The sequence below is a fragment of the Budorcas taxicolor genome, chromosome 5 (genome assembly GCF_023091745.1).
Source record: "Budorcas taxicolor isolate Tak-1 chromosome 5, Takin1.1, whole genome shotgun sequence".
Lineage (NCBI taxonomy): Eukaryota > Metazoa > Chordata > Mammalia > Artiodactyla > Bovidae > Budorcas > Budorcas taxicolor.
This window is the reverse complement of record NC_068914.1, coordinates 128,150,414-128,171,846: the sequence shown is the minus strand read 5'-3', so window position 1 is coordinate 128,171,846 and position 21,433 is coordinate 128,150,414. Positions and strand designations below refer to the sequence as shown.

At 40.5% G+C, this 21,433-nt stretch overlaps 1 protein-coding gene across 1 annotated transcript in view; it reads right to left on the bottom strand.

Moving 5' to 3' along the window:
* Positions 1–14,388: 14,388 nt before the first annotated feature.
* Positions 14,389–21,433, bottom strand: part of LMNTD1 (lamin tail domain containing 1) — a 52,252-nt gene continuing 45,207 nt past the window's right edge. Inside the window, exon 8 of the mRNA XM_052640612.1 lies at positions 14,389–14,451. Within this exon, the coding sequence (XP_052496572.1) occupies positions 14,389–14,451 (63 nt within the window). The remainder of the gene's footprint in view (positions 14,452–21,433) is intronic.

Here is a 21,433-nt window from a genome sequence, read left to right as displayed (position 1 = left end):
AGGGGAAAACATTAAGGGATTCTTGAATGGTGGTGCAAGAAATTAAAGAGATAGTTTATAATCTCTGGAGCCAATTATTGCTTCAGGACAATATTTCAAAGAGATTTCCCTTGTTTCAGTTAAATTGACAACATACCCCAGTAAAGGTATTGTTGTTTAGTTGCTCAGCTGTGTCCAGCTCTTTGCGACCCCATGGACTGTAGCCCATCAGGCGCCTCTGTCCCTGCAGATTCTCCAAGCAAGAATACTGGAGTGGGTTTCTTTTCCTTCTCTAGGAGATCTTTCCCACCCAGGGACCAAACCTGCCTCTCTTGCATCTCCTGCATTGGTAGGTGGGTTCTTTACCACCATGCCACCTGGGAAGCCCCTAAATAAAGGTAAGGCCACACAGTTTCTTGTCTGTTTTGTTGTGATTCTTTGAAACATCAGGATTTACTAGCTGAACTTGGGGATGTACTTAATTTTCCAAGATTGGGACAGACATGCCCAGGTAAGATTATAAGGGCAAGATCAAGTTAAAAAGAAGAATGCTTTTGTGTTGATGATTTATACATAGTGGTGGTTTAAAAATAGGGTCTCCTGTAGAGAAGTGGTGTCTATGTCTCCTCCCCTTGAGCACGGGCTCTGTAACTGCTTGACTAATAGCTGAACATGGCAAAGTGCATGTTCTGCATCCAGGCCTTGAGGAATGGGTAGCTTTCACTTCCTGCTTCTGAGGACATTCACTCTTGGAACCTGAGTAAGTTGTGTGAGGGGAAGTCCAAACTGCCTTGGGGAGAGCAGTCTGTACCAGTTTGCCTGCCATGTAAATGAACCATCTTGTGAGTGGGTGTCTTCCCCAGCTACATCCATCCTGAATGCCTTGTGGTTTCCCTGTTTTCAGCAGAGCAAGAAGTATGAGGCTTGAGCTTGAAAAGCAGTTCCTATGGTACTTCTGCTCATGGTTACAGTGTTCCTCCTTCTAGTCCTAAAATTATTTTTCATTGACTAATATAAAATCTAATGTGTAATGCAGGCAGAAAGTAGTATTATTACTCACCTCGGCAATCTGTTGATATTAAGGCCAAATTTGGCTGCCCGGCAATTCTACTGGCCTCTTACTTAGAGAAACCTTTCCCCCTCTTTCTAGGACCACAATACAGACACGAACTCAGCCTATTTAGAACAGACGATTCTGTTTTCAGATAATCCCAAAGGTTTTACACTTTTCATACTGTGGTAAAACATAAGCAACAGGCTTGTGTGAAATTGCATGGCATTCAACATGCTGCGGGCTTCCCAAGTGGTGCAGTTGTAAAGAATTAGCCTGCCAATGCAGAAGACACAAGAGATGCAGGTTCTGTCCTCGGGTAGAGAAGATGCCCTGGAGAAGGAAATAGCTACCTCCTCCAGTACTCCTTCTGGAAAATTCCTTGGACAGAGAAGCCTGGCAGGTTCATGGGGCTGCAAAGAGTCGGACATGACTGAGCAACTGAGCGTGCACAGCAGAGCATGCGGAACTTGTCTTTAGCCTAAGAAAAATAAAATCTCAGTATTAGGAAAATAAAACTCCTCTAAAAATAAAACTTTTAGGAGTTATTTCTCCACTGATCATCAGTAGCATATTGGGCACCTACTGACCTGGGGAGTTCATCTTTCAGTGTCCTATCTTTTTGCCTTTTCATACTGTTCATGGGGTTCTCGAGGCAAGAATACTGAAGTGGTTTGCCATTCCCTTCTCCAGTGGACCACTTTCTGTCAGACGTCTCCACCATGACCTGTCCGTCTTGGGTGGCCCCACAGGGCATGGCTTAGTTTCATTCAGTTAGACAAGGCTATGGTCCATGTGATCATATTGGCTAGTTTTCTGTGATTGTGGTTGCAGTCTGTCTGCCCTCTGATGCCCTCTCTTGGCGCCTACCATCTTACCTGGGTTTCTTTTACCTTGAATATGGGGTATCTCCTCACAGCCACCACTCCTGACCTTGGATGTGGGGGTCTCTCCTCTTGGCGGCTCCTGTACCGTGCCACTGCTGCTCCTGCGCCGACTACTGGATCCAATATGCTACTGGAGATCAGTGGAGAAATAACTCCAGAAAGAGTGAAGGATGGAGCCAAAGCAAAAAGAACACCCAGTTGTGGATGTGACTGGTGATAGAAGCAAGGTCCGATGCTGTAAACAGCAATATTGCATAAGAACCTGGAATGTTAGGTCCATCAATCAAGGCAAATTGGAAGTGGTCAAACAGGAGATGGCAAGAGTGAACATTGGCATTCTAGGAATTAGCAAACTAAAATAGACTGGAGTGGGTGAATTTAACTCAGATGACCATTATATCTACTACTGTGGGGAGGATCCCTTAGAAGAAATGGAGTAGCTATCATGGTCAACAAAAGAGTCCAAAATGCAGTATTTGGATACAGTCTCAAAAACAACAGAATATTCTCTGTTCGTTTCCAAGGCAAACCATTGAATATCATGGTAATGCAAGTCTATGCCCTGACCAGTAATGCTGAAGATGCTGATGTTGGATGATTCTATGAAGACCTCCCAGGGCTTTTAGAACACCCAAAAAAGATGTCCTTTTCATTATAGGGGACTGGAATGCAAGAGTAAGAAGTGAAGAAACACCTGGAGTAACAGGCAAATTTGGCCTTAAAGTACAGGATGAAGCAGGGCAATTGCTGATAGAGTTTTCCCAAGAGAATGCACTGGTCATAGAAAACACCCTCTTCCAATGACACAAGAGAAGACTCTACACATGGACATCACCAGATGGCCAACACTGAAATCAGATTGATTATATTCTTTGCAGCCAAAGATGGAGACGCTCTATAAAGTTAGCAAAAACAAGACTGGGAGCTGACTGTGGCTCAAATCATGAACTCCTTATTGCCAAATTCAGACTTAAATTGAAGAAAGTAGGGAAAACCACTAAACCATTCAGGTATGACCTAAATCAAATCCCTTATGATTATACAGTGGAAATGATAAATAGATTTAAGGGACTAGATCTGATAGAGTACCTGATGAACTATGGATGGAGGTTCGTGACATTGTACAGGAGACAGGGATCAAGACCATCCCCAGGAAAAATAAATGCAAAAAGCAAAATGGTTGTCTGAGAAGGCCTTACAAATAGCTGTGAAAAGAAGACAAGTGAAAAGCAAAGGAGAAAAGGAAAGATATAAGCATCTGAATGCAGAGTTCCAAAGAATAGCAAGGAGAGATAAGAAAGCCTTCCTCAGGGATCAATGCAAAGCAGAGGAAAACAATAGAATGGGAAAGACTAGAGATCTCTTCAAGAAAATTAGAGATACCAAGGGAACAGTTCATGCAAAGATGGGCTCGATAAAGGACAGAAATGGTATGGACCTAACAGAAGCAGAAGATATTAGGAAGAGGTGGCAAGAATACACAGAACTATACAAAAAAGATCTTCATGACCCAGATAACCACGATGGTGTGATCATTCCCCTAGAGCCAGACATTCTGGAATGTGAAGTGAAGAGGGCCTTAGGAAGCATCACTATGAACAAAGATAGTGGAGGTGATGAAATTCCAGTGGAGCTATTTCAAATCCTGAAAGATGATGCTGTGAAAGTGCTGCACTCAATATGCCAGCAAATTTGGAAAACTCAGCAGTGGCCACTGGACTGGAGAAGGTCAGTTTTCATTCCAATCCCAAAGAAAGGCAATGCCAAAGAATGCTCAAACTACCGCACAATTGCACTCATCTCACATGCTAGTAAAGTAATGCTCAAAATTCTGCAAGCCAGGCTTCAGCAATACATGAACCATGAACTTCCAGATGTTCAAGCTGGTTTTAGAAAAGGCAGAGAAATCAGAGATCAAACTGCCAACATCTGCTGGATCTTTGAAAAAGCAAGAGAGTTCCAGAAAAACATCTATTTCTGCTTTATTGACTATGCCAAAGCCTTTAACTGTGTGGATCACAAGAAACTGTGGAAAAATCTGAGAGATGGGAATACCAGACCACCTGACCTGCCTCTTGAGAAATCTGTATGCAGGTCAGGAAGCAACAGTTAGAACTGGACATGGAACCACAGACTGGTTCCAAATAGGAAAAGGAGTATGTCAGGGTTGTATATTGTCACCCTGCTTACTTAACTTCTATGCAGAGTACATCATAAGAAACGCTGGGCTGGAAGAAGCACAAGCTGGGTCATGGCATCTGGTCCTGTCACTTCATGGCAAATAGATGGGGTAAGAGTGGAAACAGTGGCTGACTTATTTTTTGGGGCTCCAAAATCACTGCAGATGGTGATTTCAACCATGAAATTAAAAAATCCTTACTCCTTGGAAGGAAGATTATGACCAACCTACATAGTATATTAAAAAGCAGAGACATTACTTTGTCAACAAAGGTCCATCTAGTCAAGACTGTGGTTTTTCCAGTGGTCATGTATGGATGTGAGAGTTGGACTGTAAAGAAAGCTGAGCGCCAAAAAATTGAAGCTTTTGAACTGTGGTGCTGGAGAAGACTCTTGAGAGTCCCTTGGACTGCAAGAACATCCAACAAGTCCATCCTAAAGGAGATCAGTCCTGGGTGTTCATTGGAAGGACAGATGTTGAACCTGAAACTCCAATACTTTGGCCACCTCATGTGAACAGCTGACTCATTTGAAAAGACCCTGATGCTGGGAAAGATTGAGGACAGGAGGAGACGAGGATGACAGAAGATGAGATGGTTGGATGGCATCATTGACTCAATGGACATGAGTTTGGGGAAACTCCATGAGTTGGTGATGGACAGGGAGGCCTGGCGTGCTGCGGTTCATGGGGTCGCAAATCATCAGGCACGACTGAGCGACTGAACTGAACTGAAAAATAATATTTCTATTTGCATCTGTTTTGTCTTGTAATATGCTCAAAAGAATATGGCTATGTTCTGGATATGACTATTAGATATATTTCAAGTGAGTGTTTTTATAAACATAATTGAGTGGTAACCATTTATATTATTTGAGCCCAAAGTTGTATTGTTACCACACATTTTAAACTTAACTCAGATGGCTAGATTCTAACGAATGCCTCCTCTACTTAGATTTGGTATTAAGTGCCAAGAGTAGGAGTTTATCCCCTCCAGAACTCTAGCCCTGATACTGATCTGAAAATTTGGATTCCTCTACAAGGCTCATTGGCAATTAACCAAAAACACTTCATCATAAGAACAATTTATCCTTTCATAATTTCTTTCACTATTTCATGCCAAAATCATAAAATGTGTGTGTGTGTGTGTGTGTGTGTGTGTGTGTGTGTGCGTGTGCGTGTGTGTAACAGAGAGAGGAAAAGCACTGGGATAGGGCTTAAAATACCTATTTTTGTGACATATTCAGCAGAAGGTAAAGTTTGGGGTTTATTTTCATTGTAATTCATGTAGTTCATCCATCTGTAGATAAATGTTTCCCTAAACAGTGAATATTATTTAACAATACTTATTATTCAGATACTTCATAAAATAACACAACCCCTATAAGATGGCTATAAGCAGAGTGCTACACCCAACTCGCAGAGGCAACAATGAAGTGGCTAAGTTCTGGGACCGTAAGATAAAGCTTGCTGCTGTCTAAGGCTGCTGAAGCCTAAAGGATCAGTCTTAAATCTTTCATTCAAGAAACGTAGGAAAACAAAATGCTCCAAACCCACATTCTTTCTTTGTAATCCCTGAATAGTCTTGCCTGAGTAGTTATTAACATTTAGGCAGTTAATGTTTTATATCAGCATAGGAGATATATTTATATCACTCAGTCTTCCTCCTTCTATACCATTTCTAGAGAGAGGCTGACTGGCCTTGAGCAGGAAGATGGTTTAGGCTTGTGCTAGAAAACTCCATGGTGATGTCACTGACAAAAAATCTACCGCACTGAGCATTTATTTCTCTTTTTCTTGCAAGGGCAAAAGGTTATACACTTTCTGAGAGTGTGCTTCATAAAAATAATCAGTGCTTAAATGCACTGTATTTTTGACCACCCAGAGAGGAAGTGCTCTTACCGAAGAGCTCAGAGGAGATGTTGTTATTGATGAAGTGTCAATGAATAGGATATGAATCAGATGAAATTCTCCTGAAGATACACAGTCTTCAAGTATAAGGAAGACTATTTGAGCTAAAATATGTTTTGAATTAGGAAATCTCTGCTCACATGAGGGATATATATAATTGGAAACACCTGAGGCTCACATGCTGTTTCTTTCATGTGTTTCTTTCACAAATCTTTGAGGGGAGGAGGTTGGGAGGGACGCCTGCATGGGTGAGATGGTTTCTTGGCTTCAGTTCCCAGAGTCCTTTGGGTTGTATGTTTATACTCCCAATGTGAACATGATAATCACACATGGAGTCAGCTGGAAGAGATTATGAACCAAGAAACGTGGTTAACTTTGACTGTACACCCTTAGATGCTCTTATTGTCTCCTCACAACACAATGGCTACCCAGTTTCTATGGTAACTATGAAAAAGACAGAAGAGCCTACACAGTTCAGCCAATGTGTGACTCAAAGATCGCACTTTGCGGTTCAAAGTGGCATAAGGTGTTACTGAGAGCTATCTGAAAATGTACAAGTCTGAAGACTAAGGAAGTGATGTAATCAGTGTGGCCTAGTGACTAGAAAATATTTATGCTGGATCATTATGCTGGGGTTGATGTGAAATCCTTTGATCTCAAACCAAAAAGTTTATGACAAATTATTGTCAAGTGGTGTAAGTCTTCTCAGATGCTTTAGAACTGGCATATGCTTTTTTTCCCATCTTGGAAATACTGATCAGATTTTATTAGAGTTTTATTTGTTTGTTTACCATTTTAACTATTTTAAGCATACAAATCAGCAGCATTAAGTACAATCACAATATTGTACAACTATCATTAGTGTTTCCAGAACTGTTTCATTATCTTGAGCAGAGATGTTGTGCCCCTTAAAAAACAACTGCTCATTCTCCCCTTGACCTGGCCCCTGGTAAGCGCTATTGTACTTTCCATTTCTATGAATTTGCCTATTCTCAGTACCTCAGACAAATGTCCTTTTGTGTCTGGCTTATTTCATTTAGCACAATATTTTCAAGGTTTAACCATCTTGTAGCATATATTAACATTTTTTTTAATGGATGAATAAAATTCTGTTATGGGTATATTCCACATTTTAAGAATCCATTCATCTGTTGATGAACACTTGAGTTGTTTTCATCTTTTATTACTTATGAATAGTCTGCTATTAATACTGGTGTACAAGTATATGTTTGAGTTCCTTGGAATGTGACTTTTTAAAAATAAAGTATTTTTAGCCCTTGATATTTGGATATAATAAACAAAACTCAGTGGTCATCACTAATGGGTTTGGGGGTTATTTTACATTTCTTCACTTTCTTTCACTTTCACTTTACATTTCTTTATTTTTTTCAAACAATATATTTGGGGAAAATCCTCACTTTTCTTGCTCCTTCTCACATTTCAAGACTGTATATGCCCCATCTTCAGCATGTGTTATATAAATAAACAAAAATTAAAATAAATTAAGCTGGGCTATGAGGCATAGACAGGATTTGTTCTCAGAAACAGAAATAATCATACCTTCTGCCTATGAAGAGAGGGTCAACATTAAAAATGAACAAGTTCATTAGTTTTTCAACTTGTATACTCTTGATGAGTATAGAATAAGATCGCTAGAGAATAAGAAGTGAGAATTGTGTAAAAAAAAATAGTAGCTCCATCAGATTACTTAATAAAAACTCGGTATTTCCTATCTATGGGATTTTGTACCTAGGATTTTGTCACAAGGTAGAAGAGATTATTTTGGCTGAATCTGAGTTACATGCAGGCAGGTTTAAAAACTCCCAATTAGTTATCCCATAGAAACTTCCTCTATTACTTCTAGACATTAGGAAGCCAGATTAACACATGCTTTAGGGAGACAGATTCCAAGTGTAGAAAATCAGACAGACCACAAGATTCGGAATTCCTAAAACATGTCCTTTTGGAAAAGGCATCTGCAGAGATGGCAGAAGTGGTTGACCTAACATCTGGGCAGGGTATAAAAGACTGAAATTAATGATTGGGAAACTTCATGTGCATAAAATGAAAACTGTGATGGTTTTGCTTTTGACCAGTATTTTTCTTTGTAACACCCTGGACAACAAATGTTTCAATTTGTGCACAAACTCTTATCTCCCTTCTTTAACAAATGATATCAGGAAAGTCCTGAGGAAATATCTTTTCTAAAAGAAACCATGTTCTTGCTTGCTGCTGGCTTCCTCTCCTTTCCTGTGTGGAAGTCAGGCTGCATCATGTTAGGCATCTTCGTGTTGTTCTCCAGACTAGAATATTATCATCCTGAACAAAAGATAAAACGGAAATGCATGGTGAAATATAATACAGACTATAAACATGTTGAAACTTTCAGAGCAATATAAAGTGGAAATGATCAAGTTCTTCACATGGAAGAACTTCTCTCTAGAACAGACTCATGGATGGGGGACAATAACAGGAAGAAGGTATTTGCTGATGCCTTACCTTTTGCCAGGGTAAAACGAGTACTCACTTTTCTCTCATTCTAACTCAACTTGGTAATTTGTGTGCTTATTCAGGTTACAGTTCTTATGCTGAGTCATGACTCCTAAGCAGTGCAGCTATTTCACTACCTGATCATGGATACTATCTCCTTCTGGTCTTAACTATGAAGATCCCAATGATTCTGAGACAACCAGCTTAATGACTCATTTCTAAACTTTCACCCCTCCATTTCCTTCTTGGTGGTACTTAACTAGTATCTGATTAGCTTTTCCTCTAAATAGCTAAGATATGCCCCAGATTTACAACATACCAGGTAACACACATAAAGAGGAAGAGAAAGTTTTGTTTCTCTGTTGCAACTGCTTGAGTCTTCTCTAGGAGTCTTAGCAGGAGACTTCTCAGTCTCAGATGTTTATATTCTCCCTCCTCTGAGGAAATAGAGCTGAAGACATCTCACCTACATGTAGTTTCCTCTAACCTATGGAGTATCTCTGATCCAGCATGGAGAAGAGTCTAAATTGTAGGTGGTTTTACTCCTCTCATACAACCTTGCTGTGGCACAGGAAGGTGTGGCTGGGTACACAGAGAACAGGGTAGCAAACAGACTTGAAAGAAGGGAGGTTATGAGAAACAGATATTCTTGAAATTTCAACTGACTGAAGAATTTTGCAAACAGTCCACCTTGAGCACTGAGAGGAGAAAGACATAGATGGAAGAAACATACAACAAAAGCTACATAGAAAATGCTGACACCAGAAAATTTAATCAATCACTAGACTTTCAAAACTCCTTTCATAAATGGCAAGGGCCTAATAGACTCAGAAGAGATTAGGTGGAAAGAATACACAGAAAAACTGTACAAAAAAAGCTCTTAATGACCCAGATAACCAGGATGTTGTGGTCACTCACCTAAAGCCAGACATCCTGGAGTGTGAAGTCAAGTGGGCCTTAGGAAGCATTACTATGAACAAAGATAGTGGAGGTGATGAAATTCCAGCTGAGCTATTTCAAATACTAAACGATGATGCTGTGAAAGTGCTGCACTCAATATGTCAGCAAATTTGGAAAACTCAGCAGTGGGCACAGGACTGGAAAAGGTCAGTTTTCATTCCAATTCCAAAGAGAGGAAATGCCAAAGGATGTTCAAATTACTGTACAATTGCACTCATTTTACATGCTTGCAAGATTATGCTCAAAATCCTTCTAGCTAGGCTTCAGCAATATGTGAACTGAGAACTTCCAGAGGTACAAGCTGGATTTAGAAATGGCAAAGGAAAAATAGATCAAATTGCCAACATATGCTGGATCATAGGAAAAGCAAGGGAATTCCAAAAAAATCTACTTCTGCTTCACTGACTATGCTAAAGCCTTTGCGTGGATCACAACAAACTGTGAAATATTCTTAAAGAGATGGGAATATCAGACCACATTCCCTGCCTCCTGAGAAACCTGTTTGCAGGACAAGAAGCAAGAGTTAGAATCGGACATGGAACAACGGGCTGATTCAAAGTTGGGGAAGGAGTATGTCAAGGCTGTACGTTGTCACCCTGCTTATTTAACTTATATACAGAGTACATTATATGAAATGCTGGAGTGGATGACTCACAAGCTGGAATCAAGATTGCTGGGAGAAATATCAACAACCTCAGATATGCAGATGATACCACTTTAGTGGCAGAAAGTAAAGAGGAACTAAAGAGCTTTTTGATGAAGGTCAAAGAGCAGAGTGGGAAAAGCTGACTTACAACTCAACATTCAAAAAATTAAGATCATGGCATCCAGTCCTATCACTTCATGGCAAATAGATGGGGAAAAAGTAGCAACAGTATCACATTTCATTTTCTTGGGCTCCAAAGTCAATGCAGACATTGACTTCAGCCACATAATTAAAATTCACTTGCTCCTGGAAGAATAGCTATGACAAACCTAGACAATGTACAATGTATTAAAAAACAGAGACATCACTTTGCCAACAAAGGTCCAAATAGTCAAAGCTATGGTTTTTCCAGTAGTCAAGCATGGATGTGAGAGCTGGACCATAAAGAAGGTTGAGTGCCAAAGAATTGATGCTTTCGAACTGTGGTGCTGGAGAAGACTCTTGAGAGTCCCTTGGACAGCAAGTAGATCAAACCACTTAGTCCTAAAGAAAATCAACTCTGAATATTCATTGGAAGGACTGGTGCGGAAGCTGAAGCTCCAATACTTTGGCTACCTGATGCAAAGAGCCAACTCATTGGAAAAGACATTCATGCTGGGAAAGATTGAGTGTAGGAGGAGAAGGGGATGATAGAGGATGAGATGGTTGGATGGCATCACAGATTTAATGGACAAGAATTTCAGTAAACCTCAGGAGATGGTGAAGGACAGGGAAGACTGGCGTGCTGTAGTTCATGGGGTCATAAAGAGTTGGACATGATTGAGTGACTAACATACATATTCACAAGTTCTTGTCAGGGTCCCAAGGAAGGTTCAGAGGAGGACAAGAAGGATATCCTATGTTTGAGCTGTCCAGTTTGGGCCATTTAGAACAGTAAGTGGTGTGTGAACACAGACCAGTTCATGGAAGGACTCTATCAGTACTACTTTTTTAGGAGCCCTAATACAAGAGTGCCTTACAAGTGTAAGACCTTTAGCCAATTATGAACTTAGTATGCCATGTTTGCAATTTTGCTGCTCTGACCCAGGTCCTAAGCAATTGCATACTCTCTCCCTCTTTTTATTTATTTATTTTTTTTGCAATGGCATACTCTTGAGGACAGTACTGATGAAATGTAAGAAGTTCCACTTCTGCCCTTGATCTGTCTTCCTTCTCTATTCTAGGTTCCTCAGTGTCTCATGGCTAGTCTGAGAGTTCACAGGGCAGGTGGCAGACAGAGACATGACTTGGCCTTGCCAAAGTTATCTACTCTAACCTGTGAGGAGTTCTATTTCTGCAGCCATCTGTGGCATCATCCATCTGCATGGCCCATTAGTCAGACAGTAGAACTCACACACGTTCCTTGCAAAGAACTGAGCAAAGAGCTTCTGGGAGCTGCGACTCCAAGTGCAAGGCATGGATTTATTCAGTTGTAACATAGAAATGTGGTTAGCGTAAAAATGTAATTAGCAGTCGGAGATGCTGGAGATTGAACTTTGATTTTCTGTGTTTGTAACTGACATTCTTCAGTTAGCAGTTTTGGAAATAAGACTTGAATCTTTTTTGGTGTAAGGAGATGTCTTAAGAGTCTCATGGTAGCAAACTGCTTTTTTTCATGTGAATGAAGATGTCTTTTTCTAGTCCTACTTCTAAACGTAGGGTGTTTTTGCCTTTCAGACAAGTGGGTGGGGTGCAATCAGACAAAGACAATCTTCATGCCTGATTAGTAGAGTCATGTGGAAGAGCACTGGCATTAGGCTAAGATTTTAGTCTTCACTCTGCCACTTACTATCTTGGTGACTTTAGGAAAGTCACTGAATCACTGAGCTGAAGTTTCTACAACCACAAAATGGAGATAATATCAGCCCTACCTATATCTCATAGATTCAAACAAGATAATGTGAAAACCATGAAATTCTACGCAGATGTGTAACAATATAAGTCACCAAGGAATGATTATAAATACCAGCGGGAACTGAATAATGACTTTGAACAGTTTTCCAAGAACAGACACACCAGATATGACTGCAATACAGAAGTCATTCACTGACAGATGAAGTAAAATTTTGCTCCCACTAAAAGCTTCAGAATATATTCTGAGAGCACATTAATGATCCATCCTAGAGATGTCACCAGTTGGGGATGGGGGCTCTGAGAAAACAAAAGACAGGCGTCTCAAGAAAACAAGGACTTTTCAAAACAGAGTAGGTGCAAAAAAACTCAGAACTACCAAAGAATTTCCCACAGAGAGGCTCAGAGAACAGATCTGTGACTATGGGAGTTAAGCAGAATAATGACGGAAGAAGACCAACAAAGGTTACAATCTTTTGCCAAAATTATGTTATTCAATATCCCATGAGAGGATTTAGAACAGTTTTTTCCAACCAAAACCGACTAGAACAAAGTCCTGTTTTTGTTTTTAATATAATGTCCCTCTTCCAACTCATCTGCACTTTCTGTATGCAGTGCAATTCCCTTCTGGTTACAGAAAGTGAAGGGTAATTGAAGTATAGAAGTGCTGGTTGCTAACGCCTGTGGCAGATCTCAGATCCCATCCTCTGCATTTCAATGACCCCCCTGCTCAGGGTTATGCCAACTGGAAGAAATGGATCCCAGTGTAGATAAAACTCTAGAAGACTTCTGGGAGCAGAGATTATATCAGTGGGGGCCAAGGCTGGAGTCTCCAGTTCTTTGCAATGAAAAAATCCTTAATTCTGGCCTTGTGGTTGATTACTAGGTGAATTTTGGTAAACTTGTCCCCACAGACTTCCGTTTCTTTCACTCTAGAATGAAGTAGCTAAAATAAATTCTTTTACAGCCCTAATGTTTTATGAGAAGTGTCTGAGAAGACAACTTCCCAGAAGAATAGGAACAGGCAGCCAGCATGTTTTTAAGAGGTCGGAAGCTCAAGGATAACGAGGCTATAGAAATGGAAAGAGTGGACTTGTGTAAGAGTAGGTAACATTCAGAAAAATAGAAGATGATCAGGAAAAACCAAGGCAGAGACAAATTGAAAGAAACTGAACAGCTGAGCCACCAGAGAAAACTCGACAGGTTGGTACATAGACATGGGTGGCTGGTGGGACCATGAAAGGCCAGCGGGCTGTGTAGGGTAGTTGTGTTAAGTCATTTTTATCAGCAGAGTCTAGAATATTAACAAGTTAGGGATCCAGTGCCTGTAGCTTTATTCTGAAATCAAGGAGTAAACACAAAGCTTCATCAGAAAAATAGATCAATAAGATGTATAAGTAGATCAGTCATGGACTAGGGCAACAAAGGATTGTCAGCTAAAGAAGGATACTGACCAAAAAGATTCCTTGACCCAAAATTGTCTTGTCATCAGCTCTTTGGACAAGAGTTTAAACACAACCACTTATAAAACAGAAAGTCATTGTAGATATCACTTAGATGTAGATATCAGCACGAAAAAGATGAGGCAATGTAGGAAGTGATTGGTTAAACAATGCAAAGTCATTTATCAAATAAATAGCAGAGGCCAGAGCTCCTACTCTTTCATCGCCATTTAAAAAATACACAACTACACAGCTTCCATAGTCTCCTTAACCAGAATAACTTTGTTATATTATTAATACTTTGTTGCTCATAGGACCTAAAATGTACTGGTATAGCTGCAAAATGGTTTTTAAAGTTTCGAAGGACTTTATTCTCTCTTTAGCAATGAATGAGAATGGAGGTTTCTCCTCATCCTTGCCACCACTGGCTGTTTTTTTTTTTTTTTTTAATGTTTGAGGTTTTAACATTTTTTTGAATTTATTTTTATTTGGAGGACAATTGGTTTACAAGCGTTGGTTTCTTCTGTACAACATGAATCAGTCATAAGTATACATATATTCTCTCCTTCTTGAACCTCCCTCTCACCCCTACCTCCATCCCACCCCTCTAGGTTGTCACAGAGCATTTCTGGAAGTATTCTAAGTGACTCTGAATTTCAGTCACTCTTACTTACCCATCAACAAGGATAGGATGAGGATATACAGGTAGGATGAGGGCAAAAAGTAAAGATGTGCTATTTCTTTGTTTCCCACTCTTAGAAAGTTTATCATACAACAGAGATGAAAAAAAATTGATGGTTCCAAAAGCAACATAAATATTTAACAGAAAATTAATCATTACAGGATATATGAAAAAATCCCATGATCTGATGGCTTCTAAAGATGTATCTACAAATTATTTTAGTTTTCTTTTTCTTCAAAGAAGGCAAATTTGCAGTATCTCTATATACTCACCTTTAGATGTTGAATTGACTGCCTATTGCTTTTGTAAACTCAGATGTCCTGTTTTTTCTTGATCTCTGCAAACCCAAAAAAAGGCTTGAGCTTAGGCAGATGGGCAAGATCTTATATGCCAAGCATTATTTTTTCCACATTAAAATAAACCCTGGAATAAACTAACAACCAAAGGATTATCTTTCATTTGAAGAAAAAAATCTAAGGTATAAGGACAATATTTAATAGTAACTTGAATCAAAGGGTTTAAATACCACTGGAAAAGTATTATTTGATTGGTAAGTCCAAACTTTGAGTCACTTTAAATGGGAACATAGATCACAAGATATAATTAAAACTTTGAGAGAAGAAATATCTGGAAGATGTATTTTTAAAAACTGAGGTTGCAGAATAATTTTACCAGCCTGTAAAATTCCTCAAATGCTTTCTACAATTCCAGCAGCCACAGTGACGCAGTAGCCAGTGAAGGGAGGTTCAGGAATAAGGTTGCATCAGGAGAGAGTTAGTTATTAATACAAGGAGATGTGTGAACAGAAGCAGACACCACCTAGCCTGCCAATTTAGGTGGCTCTACGCTGGTGATGAATGAGCTGACTATTCATCGCCAGGGTAGAGTGGTGGCCTCCCTCACTGCTGGAAGCCAGCGTGAGGAACTCCACCCTTGGCAAAGGTCATGAGGAAGGAGGCTCGGCAGACGCAAAGGCAGGATCGAGCCTCAGGAAACCCCCTGTTCCCGAGCATCTACCCCCAAACCAGAGTCTACCTGCTTTACTATTTCATGCTCTCATCTACACCTCTGACCTTATGGGGGGCTGTTCCCCACCGGTTCTCTCAGAGAAGGAGTAAACGTGCAGCTCCAGTCAATAACATTCCTGGGTGTGACAAGGGTGTCTCAGGTCAAACCTCTCTGCTGACAGACTAGCTTCTGTGACAACCTCTCAACCATAAACAGCACAGAGAGTTTGGAGTATCTTGAAAGTCTTAATTAGCATAGGGCTTTTCTCATTGTTGAGTCAGTGATTGCCACCAGGCCTCCATATCCTTAGGCACCTGGGAATATATTAATCAATGTATTTGGAATACAGAAAAGGAAATATAGTAGTTTTTGATGTTAGCAATACTAGAACTTTTGAGTTAATGAATTTTCTCTTTTGTTATAGATCACTGTACTTTGTTATAAATCACTGTGTCCTTGCTATGTAAAAATGTAACTTTATCACTATCTTAAGACTAAATAGATCTTAAGGGGAACATTGGTGAAGGGTTTTCATTTGTTGGGCTGATGTTTGCTGCTAAATCTCCATATTCCCTGCCCTTATAATGAATATAACTAGCATATAGGAGAAATAAGTATTAACCTTTAAGATTAATCATGTTAACCTTGGGTTAAATAAATTCCTTTCTTAGTTGTAACCCACTGCACCCTCACCCTATAGGAATGCAACTTTATCTGGTACCTTCAGAGGGTGGCGCCTGGTTTAAGAAAACACACCTTGGAAAAAATAAGTTTTTTGGTTATCAGAAAGGATCATAAAATGTCAGAAGGCCTCATGGCCAGAAGTTGATGTAAAACCCCTAAGACCTTTTTTTTATACTTTTATGTGAAGCACCTGATTTTGATAAAGATCAGGACTGCTGACCCCCGCTTGACTTTAAAATTTCCATTTATCTCTATGTGTAACAAAAGGTATATAAGCAAACCTAAAAAATAAAGAAATGGGATCAGTTTCTGGAAAGACTGATTCCCCCATGTCATTCTTTCTTGCTCCCCGTTTTTCTGGCTGAATTCCCATCTAGAGCATGGGTGCCCGCCACATCTACTTACTTGCCCCGGCTTTTAAGTTCCACACGAGAAGGAGCCCAAGGAGGGGCACCTTCCGATATTCAAGTGGCGCCGGTGGCCCAACGTAGATGGTGCAAATTCCTTGTCTTGGAATTTTATTAGTATCCCACGTAAACCAAGTTATTCAGCCTCTTTTTCTCTCCTACTATTTTCTGGCTGAATTCCCATCTGGTACATGGGTACTCACCAAGCCTGCTAATTTTGCCTGGGCTTCTAAGATCAGACCGGGGAGGCCTCAGTGCCTCCTCTCCTTCAGGAGAACAGAAAGACGCCTGTGGCCTATGTAGGTGGTGACTGGTATTCCACGTAAACCAAATTATTCAGCCTCCTTTTCTCCGCTAATTTTCTAATCTCTCTCTATCTGTAATTAAATAAGTTTTTCCTAGGATGCCGATTCTGTCCCCAACTTTGAATTACCCTGGATCCACTGGGGCTGGACCCCGTCACCTCACTTCCATCTATTTGGGAGGGACTGAAAGTCACTTTGTTGAAATATAATTCCTACATAGAAAAAACCAAGTGTATCAAACTGAAATAGTACTGGATGGATGATCCCAAGTACAAATTACTTCCAGCCCAGAGATGAAATGTTATTTTATTCTTGTAAAACAAGAGAGGAAAGAAAAATAATATTTTAGATGCAGATTACAATGCACTCCTCCAGAAAAGACCACTCTAGGGAAGCTGCTCAGTCATGTCTATCTCTTTTTCTTCTCTGTGAGTTCAGAAGAACTGTCAAGTGAGTTGCTAGTATTTGATAGCCCACGAGCATGGCCGAGAGGAGCTACCCCAGGTCCAAGGTAAGGAGCAGTGGCTGCGTTTTGCTGGAGCAGCCATGACGAGATACCCCACATCCAATGTAAGACTGAGTAAGACGGTAAAACCCAAGTAAGATGGTAGGTGCTGAGAGGGCAGCAGAGGGCAGACAGACTGCAACCACAATCAGAGACAACTAGCCAATCTGATCACATGGACCATAGCCTTGTCTAACTCAGTGAAACAAAGCCATGCCCTGTGGGGCCACCCAAGACGGACAGGTCTGGTGGAGCCGTCTGACAGAAAGTGGTCCACTGGAGAAGAGAATGGCAAACCACTTCAGTATTCTTGCCTTGAGAACCCCATGAACAGTATGAAAAGACAAAATGATAGGATACTGAAAGAGGAACTCCCCAGGTCAGTAGGTGCCCAATATGCTACTGGAGATCAGTGGAGAAATAACTCCAAAAAGAATGAAGGGATGGAGCCAAAACAAAAACAATACCCAGTTGTGGATGTGACTGGTGATAGAAGCAAGGTCCGATGCTGTAAGGAGCAATATTGCACAGGAACCTGGAATGTTAGGTCCATGAATCAAGGCAACTTGAAAGTGGTCAAACAGGAGATGGAAAGAGTGAACGTTGACATTCTAGGCCAATACTTTGGCCACCTGATGCAAAGAATTGACTCATTTGAAAAGACCCTGATGCTGGGAAAGATTGAGGACAGGAGGAGAAGGGGACGGCAGAGGATGAGATGGTTGGATGGCATCACTGACACAATGGACATGGGTTTGGGTGGACTCTGGGAGTTGGTGATGGACAGGGAGGCCTGGCGTGCTGCGTTTCATGGGGTCGCAAAGAGTCAGACACGATTGAGTGACTGAACTGAACTGAACTGATTGCAAAGTGTGAAAATGTGATGTGCAAGAAAGAGTAACAAAAACGCAGAGTATTGCTGGTTAACACAGTGATTCTCGTAGCCACTGATAGGTTTCTAAATCTAATGAATCAGGATGCTGTTTGGCACATCACAGTATTAACTTTCTGAACAGTGAGTTATGGACCTGAAATATAAACAGGCTTCTAAGATATTTTCCTTACACAGGCAATCGTTTAGACAGAACAATCTAGCCATCGCTTCTCATCTTTTGGAGCAATTTTTTGGCATGAAACACTCTTGTAAATATTTTATGTGTGTCCTTCCAGAATGATGAGCCTGAAGATGAAGGTTTTGAATTGCACTCCAAAAGCTTGTTCTTCAGCAGAGTATTGCATTTTAGAGCTACAAACACTTACAGAAAATTCCCATCTATAATTTCTTGAATTTTAATGATGAGATTATCACTGGTAGTGCTTCCATTTCAGAGTGTGAAGGTGGTAATTTCTTGGGTTATTTGAGCCTGAAATATTTAGCACCTAGTCTCACACGCTAGTAAAGTAATGCTCAAAATTCTGCAAGCCAGGCTTCAGCAATACGTGAACCGTGAACTTCCAGATGTTCAAGCTGGTTTTAGAAAAGGCAGAGGAACCAGAGATCAAATTGCCAACATCCACTGGATCATGGAGAAAGCAAGAAAGTTCCAGAAAAACATCTACTTCTGCTTTATTGACTATGCCAAAGCCTTTGACTGTGTGGATCACAATAAACTGTGGAAGATTCTGAAAGAGATGGGAATACCAGACCACCTGACCTGCCTCTTGAGAAATCTGTATGCAGGTCAGGAAGCAACAGTTAGAACTGCACATGGAACCACAGACTGGTTCCAAATAGGAAAAGGAGTACGTCAAGGCTGTATATTGTCACCCTGCTTATTTAACTTCTATGCAGAGTACATCATGAGAAATGCTGGACTGGAAGAAACACAAGTTGGAATCAAGATTGCCGGGAGAAATCTCAATAACCTCAGATATGCAGAGGACACCACCCTTATGGCAGAAAGTGAAGAGGAACTCAAAAGCCTCTTGATAAAAGTGAAAGAGGAGAGTGAAAAAGTTGGCTTAAAGCTCAACATTCAGAAAACGAAGATCATGGTATCCGGTCCCATCACTTCATGGGAAATAGATGGGGAAACAGTAGAAACAGTGTCAGACTTTATTTTTTTGGGCTCCAAAATCACTGCAGATGGTGACTGCAGCCATGAAATTAAAAGATGCTTACTCCTTGGAGGAAAAGTTATGACCAACCTAGATAGTATATTCAAAAGCAGAGACATTACTTTGCCTACTAAGGCCTGGCTAGTCAAGCCTATGGTTTTTCCTGTGGTCATGTATGGATGTGAGAGTTGGACTGTGAAGAAGGCTGAACGCCGAAGAATTGATGCTTTTGAACTGTGGTATTGGAGAAGACTCTTGAGAGTCCCATGGACTGCAAGGAGATCCAACCAGTCCATTCTGAAGGAGATCAGCCCTGGGATTTCTTTGGAAGGAATGATGCTGAAGCTGAAACTCCAGTACTTTGGCCACCTCATGTGAAGAGCTGACTCATTGGAAAAGACTTTGATGCTGGGAGGGATTGGGGGCAGGAGGAGAAGGGGACAGAGGATGAGATGGCTGGATGGCATCACCGACTCGATGGACGTGAGTCTCAGTGAATCTGGGAGTTGGTCATGGACAGGGAGGCCTGGCGTGCTGTGATTCATGGGGTCGCAACGAGTTGGACACGACTGAGCGACTGAACTGAACTGAATGAACAGATGCCCTGAAAGCGTTAAAGTAATTGTCTTTTAAAATTATCATTATATGGGATTTCCCCGGTGGTCCAGTGGTTAAGAATCCACCTGCCAGTGCAGGGGACACAGGTTTGAACCCTGATCTGGAAATATCCCACATGTTGCACAGCAACTAAGCCTGTACACCGCAACTACTGAGCCTGTGCTCTAGCCCGTGAGCTGCAACTATTGAGCCTATGCACCCTAAAGCCCATACTCTGCAACAAGAGAAGCCACCCCAGTGAGAGAAACCACACAATAAGACCTCACACTGCAACAAAAAGAAGCCTCCACTGGCCACAACTAGAAGACACCCTAGTGCAGCAACAAAGACCCAGGACAGTAAAAAATATAAATATATAAATAAAGTTTAAAAACTATCACTTTATAATATACAAATATAGTGCAATTTATGTTGAACAAAAATTTACTGAATAATCAGTGTAAATTGCCATCACTATAGAAAGGTGTATCAAGAAATTTTGAAGTCAAATTTCTTTGGTAAACAAGTTGTTCAGAATAAGTGAAGGCAATCATTAATTGGAGAAAAACATGAAGGTACTTCTTAAAATCTCAAATCTAAGTCCTAACGTCCTAAATATGTGTGTCTATAAAATATGTATGTATGTTAAATGTGTGTGTGTATATATATATATATATATGACTTATTGCTGAAAGAGCTTTTAAAATTTCAGGTCCAAGTCTCATACTTTATAGATGAAGCAACTCAGGCACAAGACATAGGATACTTAATTTTATGAAATGGAATATATTCAGGAATTTACAGAATTTCCATCATTCCACTTCTAAAAGGCATTATTTTGGGGGCTGCTATTTCTAGCATGGGTTAGTACACTAGCATGGTAGTTTTCATACTGAGTGTACAGAATCCTGTGATTCCAAATAAGTGCCTCAGAGGTCACAGGGAAGGAGGAGAGAAGAAAATGGGTGAGACTTCCTGGTGGTCTAGAGGATAAGAATCCACCTGCCAATGCAGGGGATATGGGTTCAATCCCTGGTCCAGGAAGATCTGACATGCCACAGGGCAACTAAGCCCATGCACCACAACTATTGAGCCCAAGCACCCTACAGCCTGAGTTCTGCAACAAGAGAAGGCATTGCAATGAGAAGCCCGAGCACAACAATTAGAGAGTTGCCCCCCTTCACTGAAACTAGAGAAAGCCCCTGCATGGCAGCTAAGACCCCGCACAGCCAAATAGTAATATAAATGAATAAATAAAAGAAGAAGATAGCTGTAGTGGGTAGTGGGAATCACTCTTCTTCAACTTGGATGGGTCTGTTTTCATCCATTTCATATATTGGGATTCTGCCCAAGATTTCACTTAAAAAGGCATCTTTCTGCTAAATGTGTTTGTAAATCATTTTAACTTCTCCAGGATTTAGCTGCTATATGAAAGCTTAGGATCTGGCACCATATCTAATCAGTTCTTAATTATTTGGGAACCTCTGGTGAACCTTGTGAACTTTCTTGCCAGAAAACATCACATAGGCTTACTTTTTTTTTTTTTCTCCAAGTTTAACAGATTCGTGGACTTCCTGACGTCCATGAACAGATCCTGGGCTAATAACACCAACTCTAAAAGCTTTACTTAAAGGACTTATATAAGAAACTTCTGCTTGAAAAAAGAATAAGAATTTGGGATTAATATTAGGATGTGTTGAGAAAAAATGGATTTTTTTTTTTACAACAGCTTAACTTATAGGACCCATTTATCCT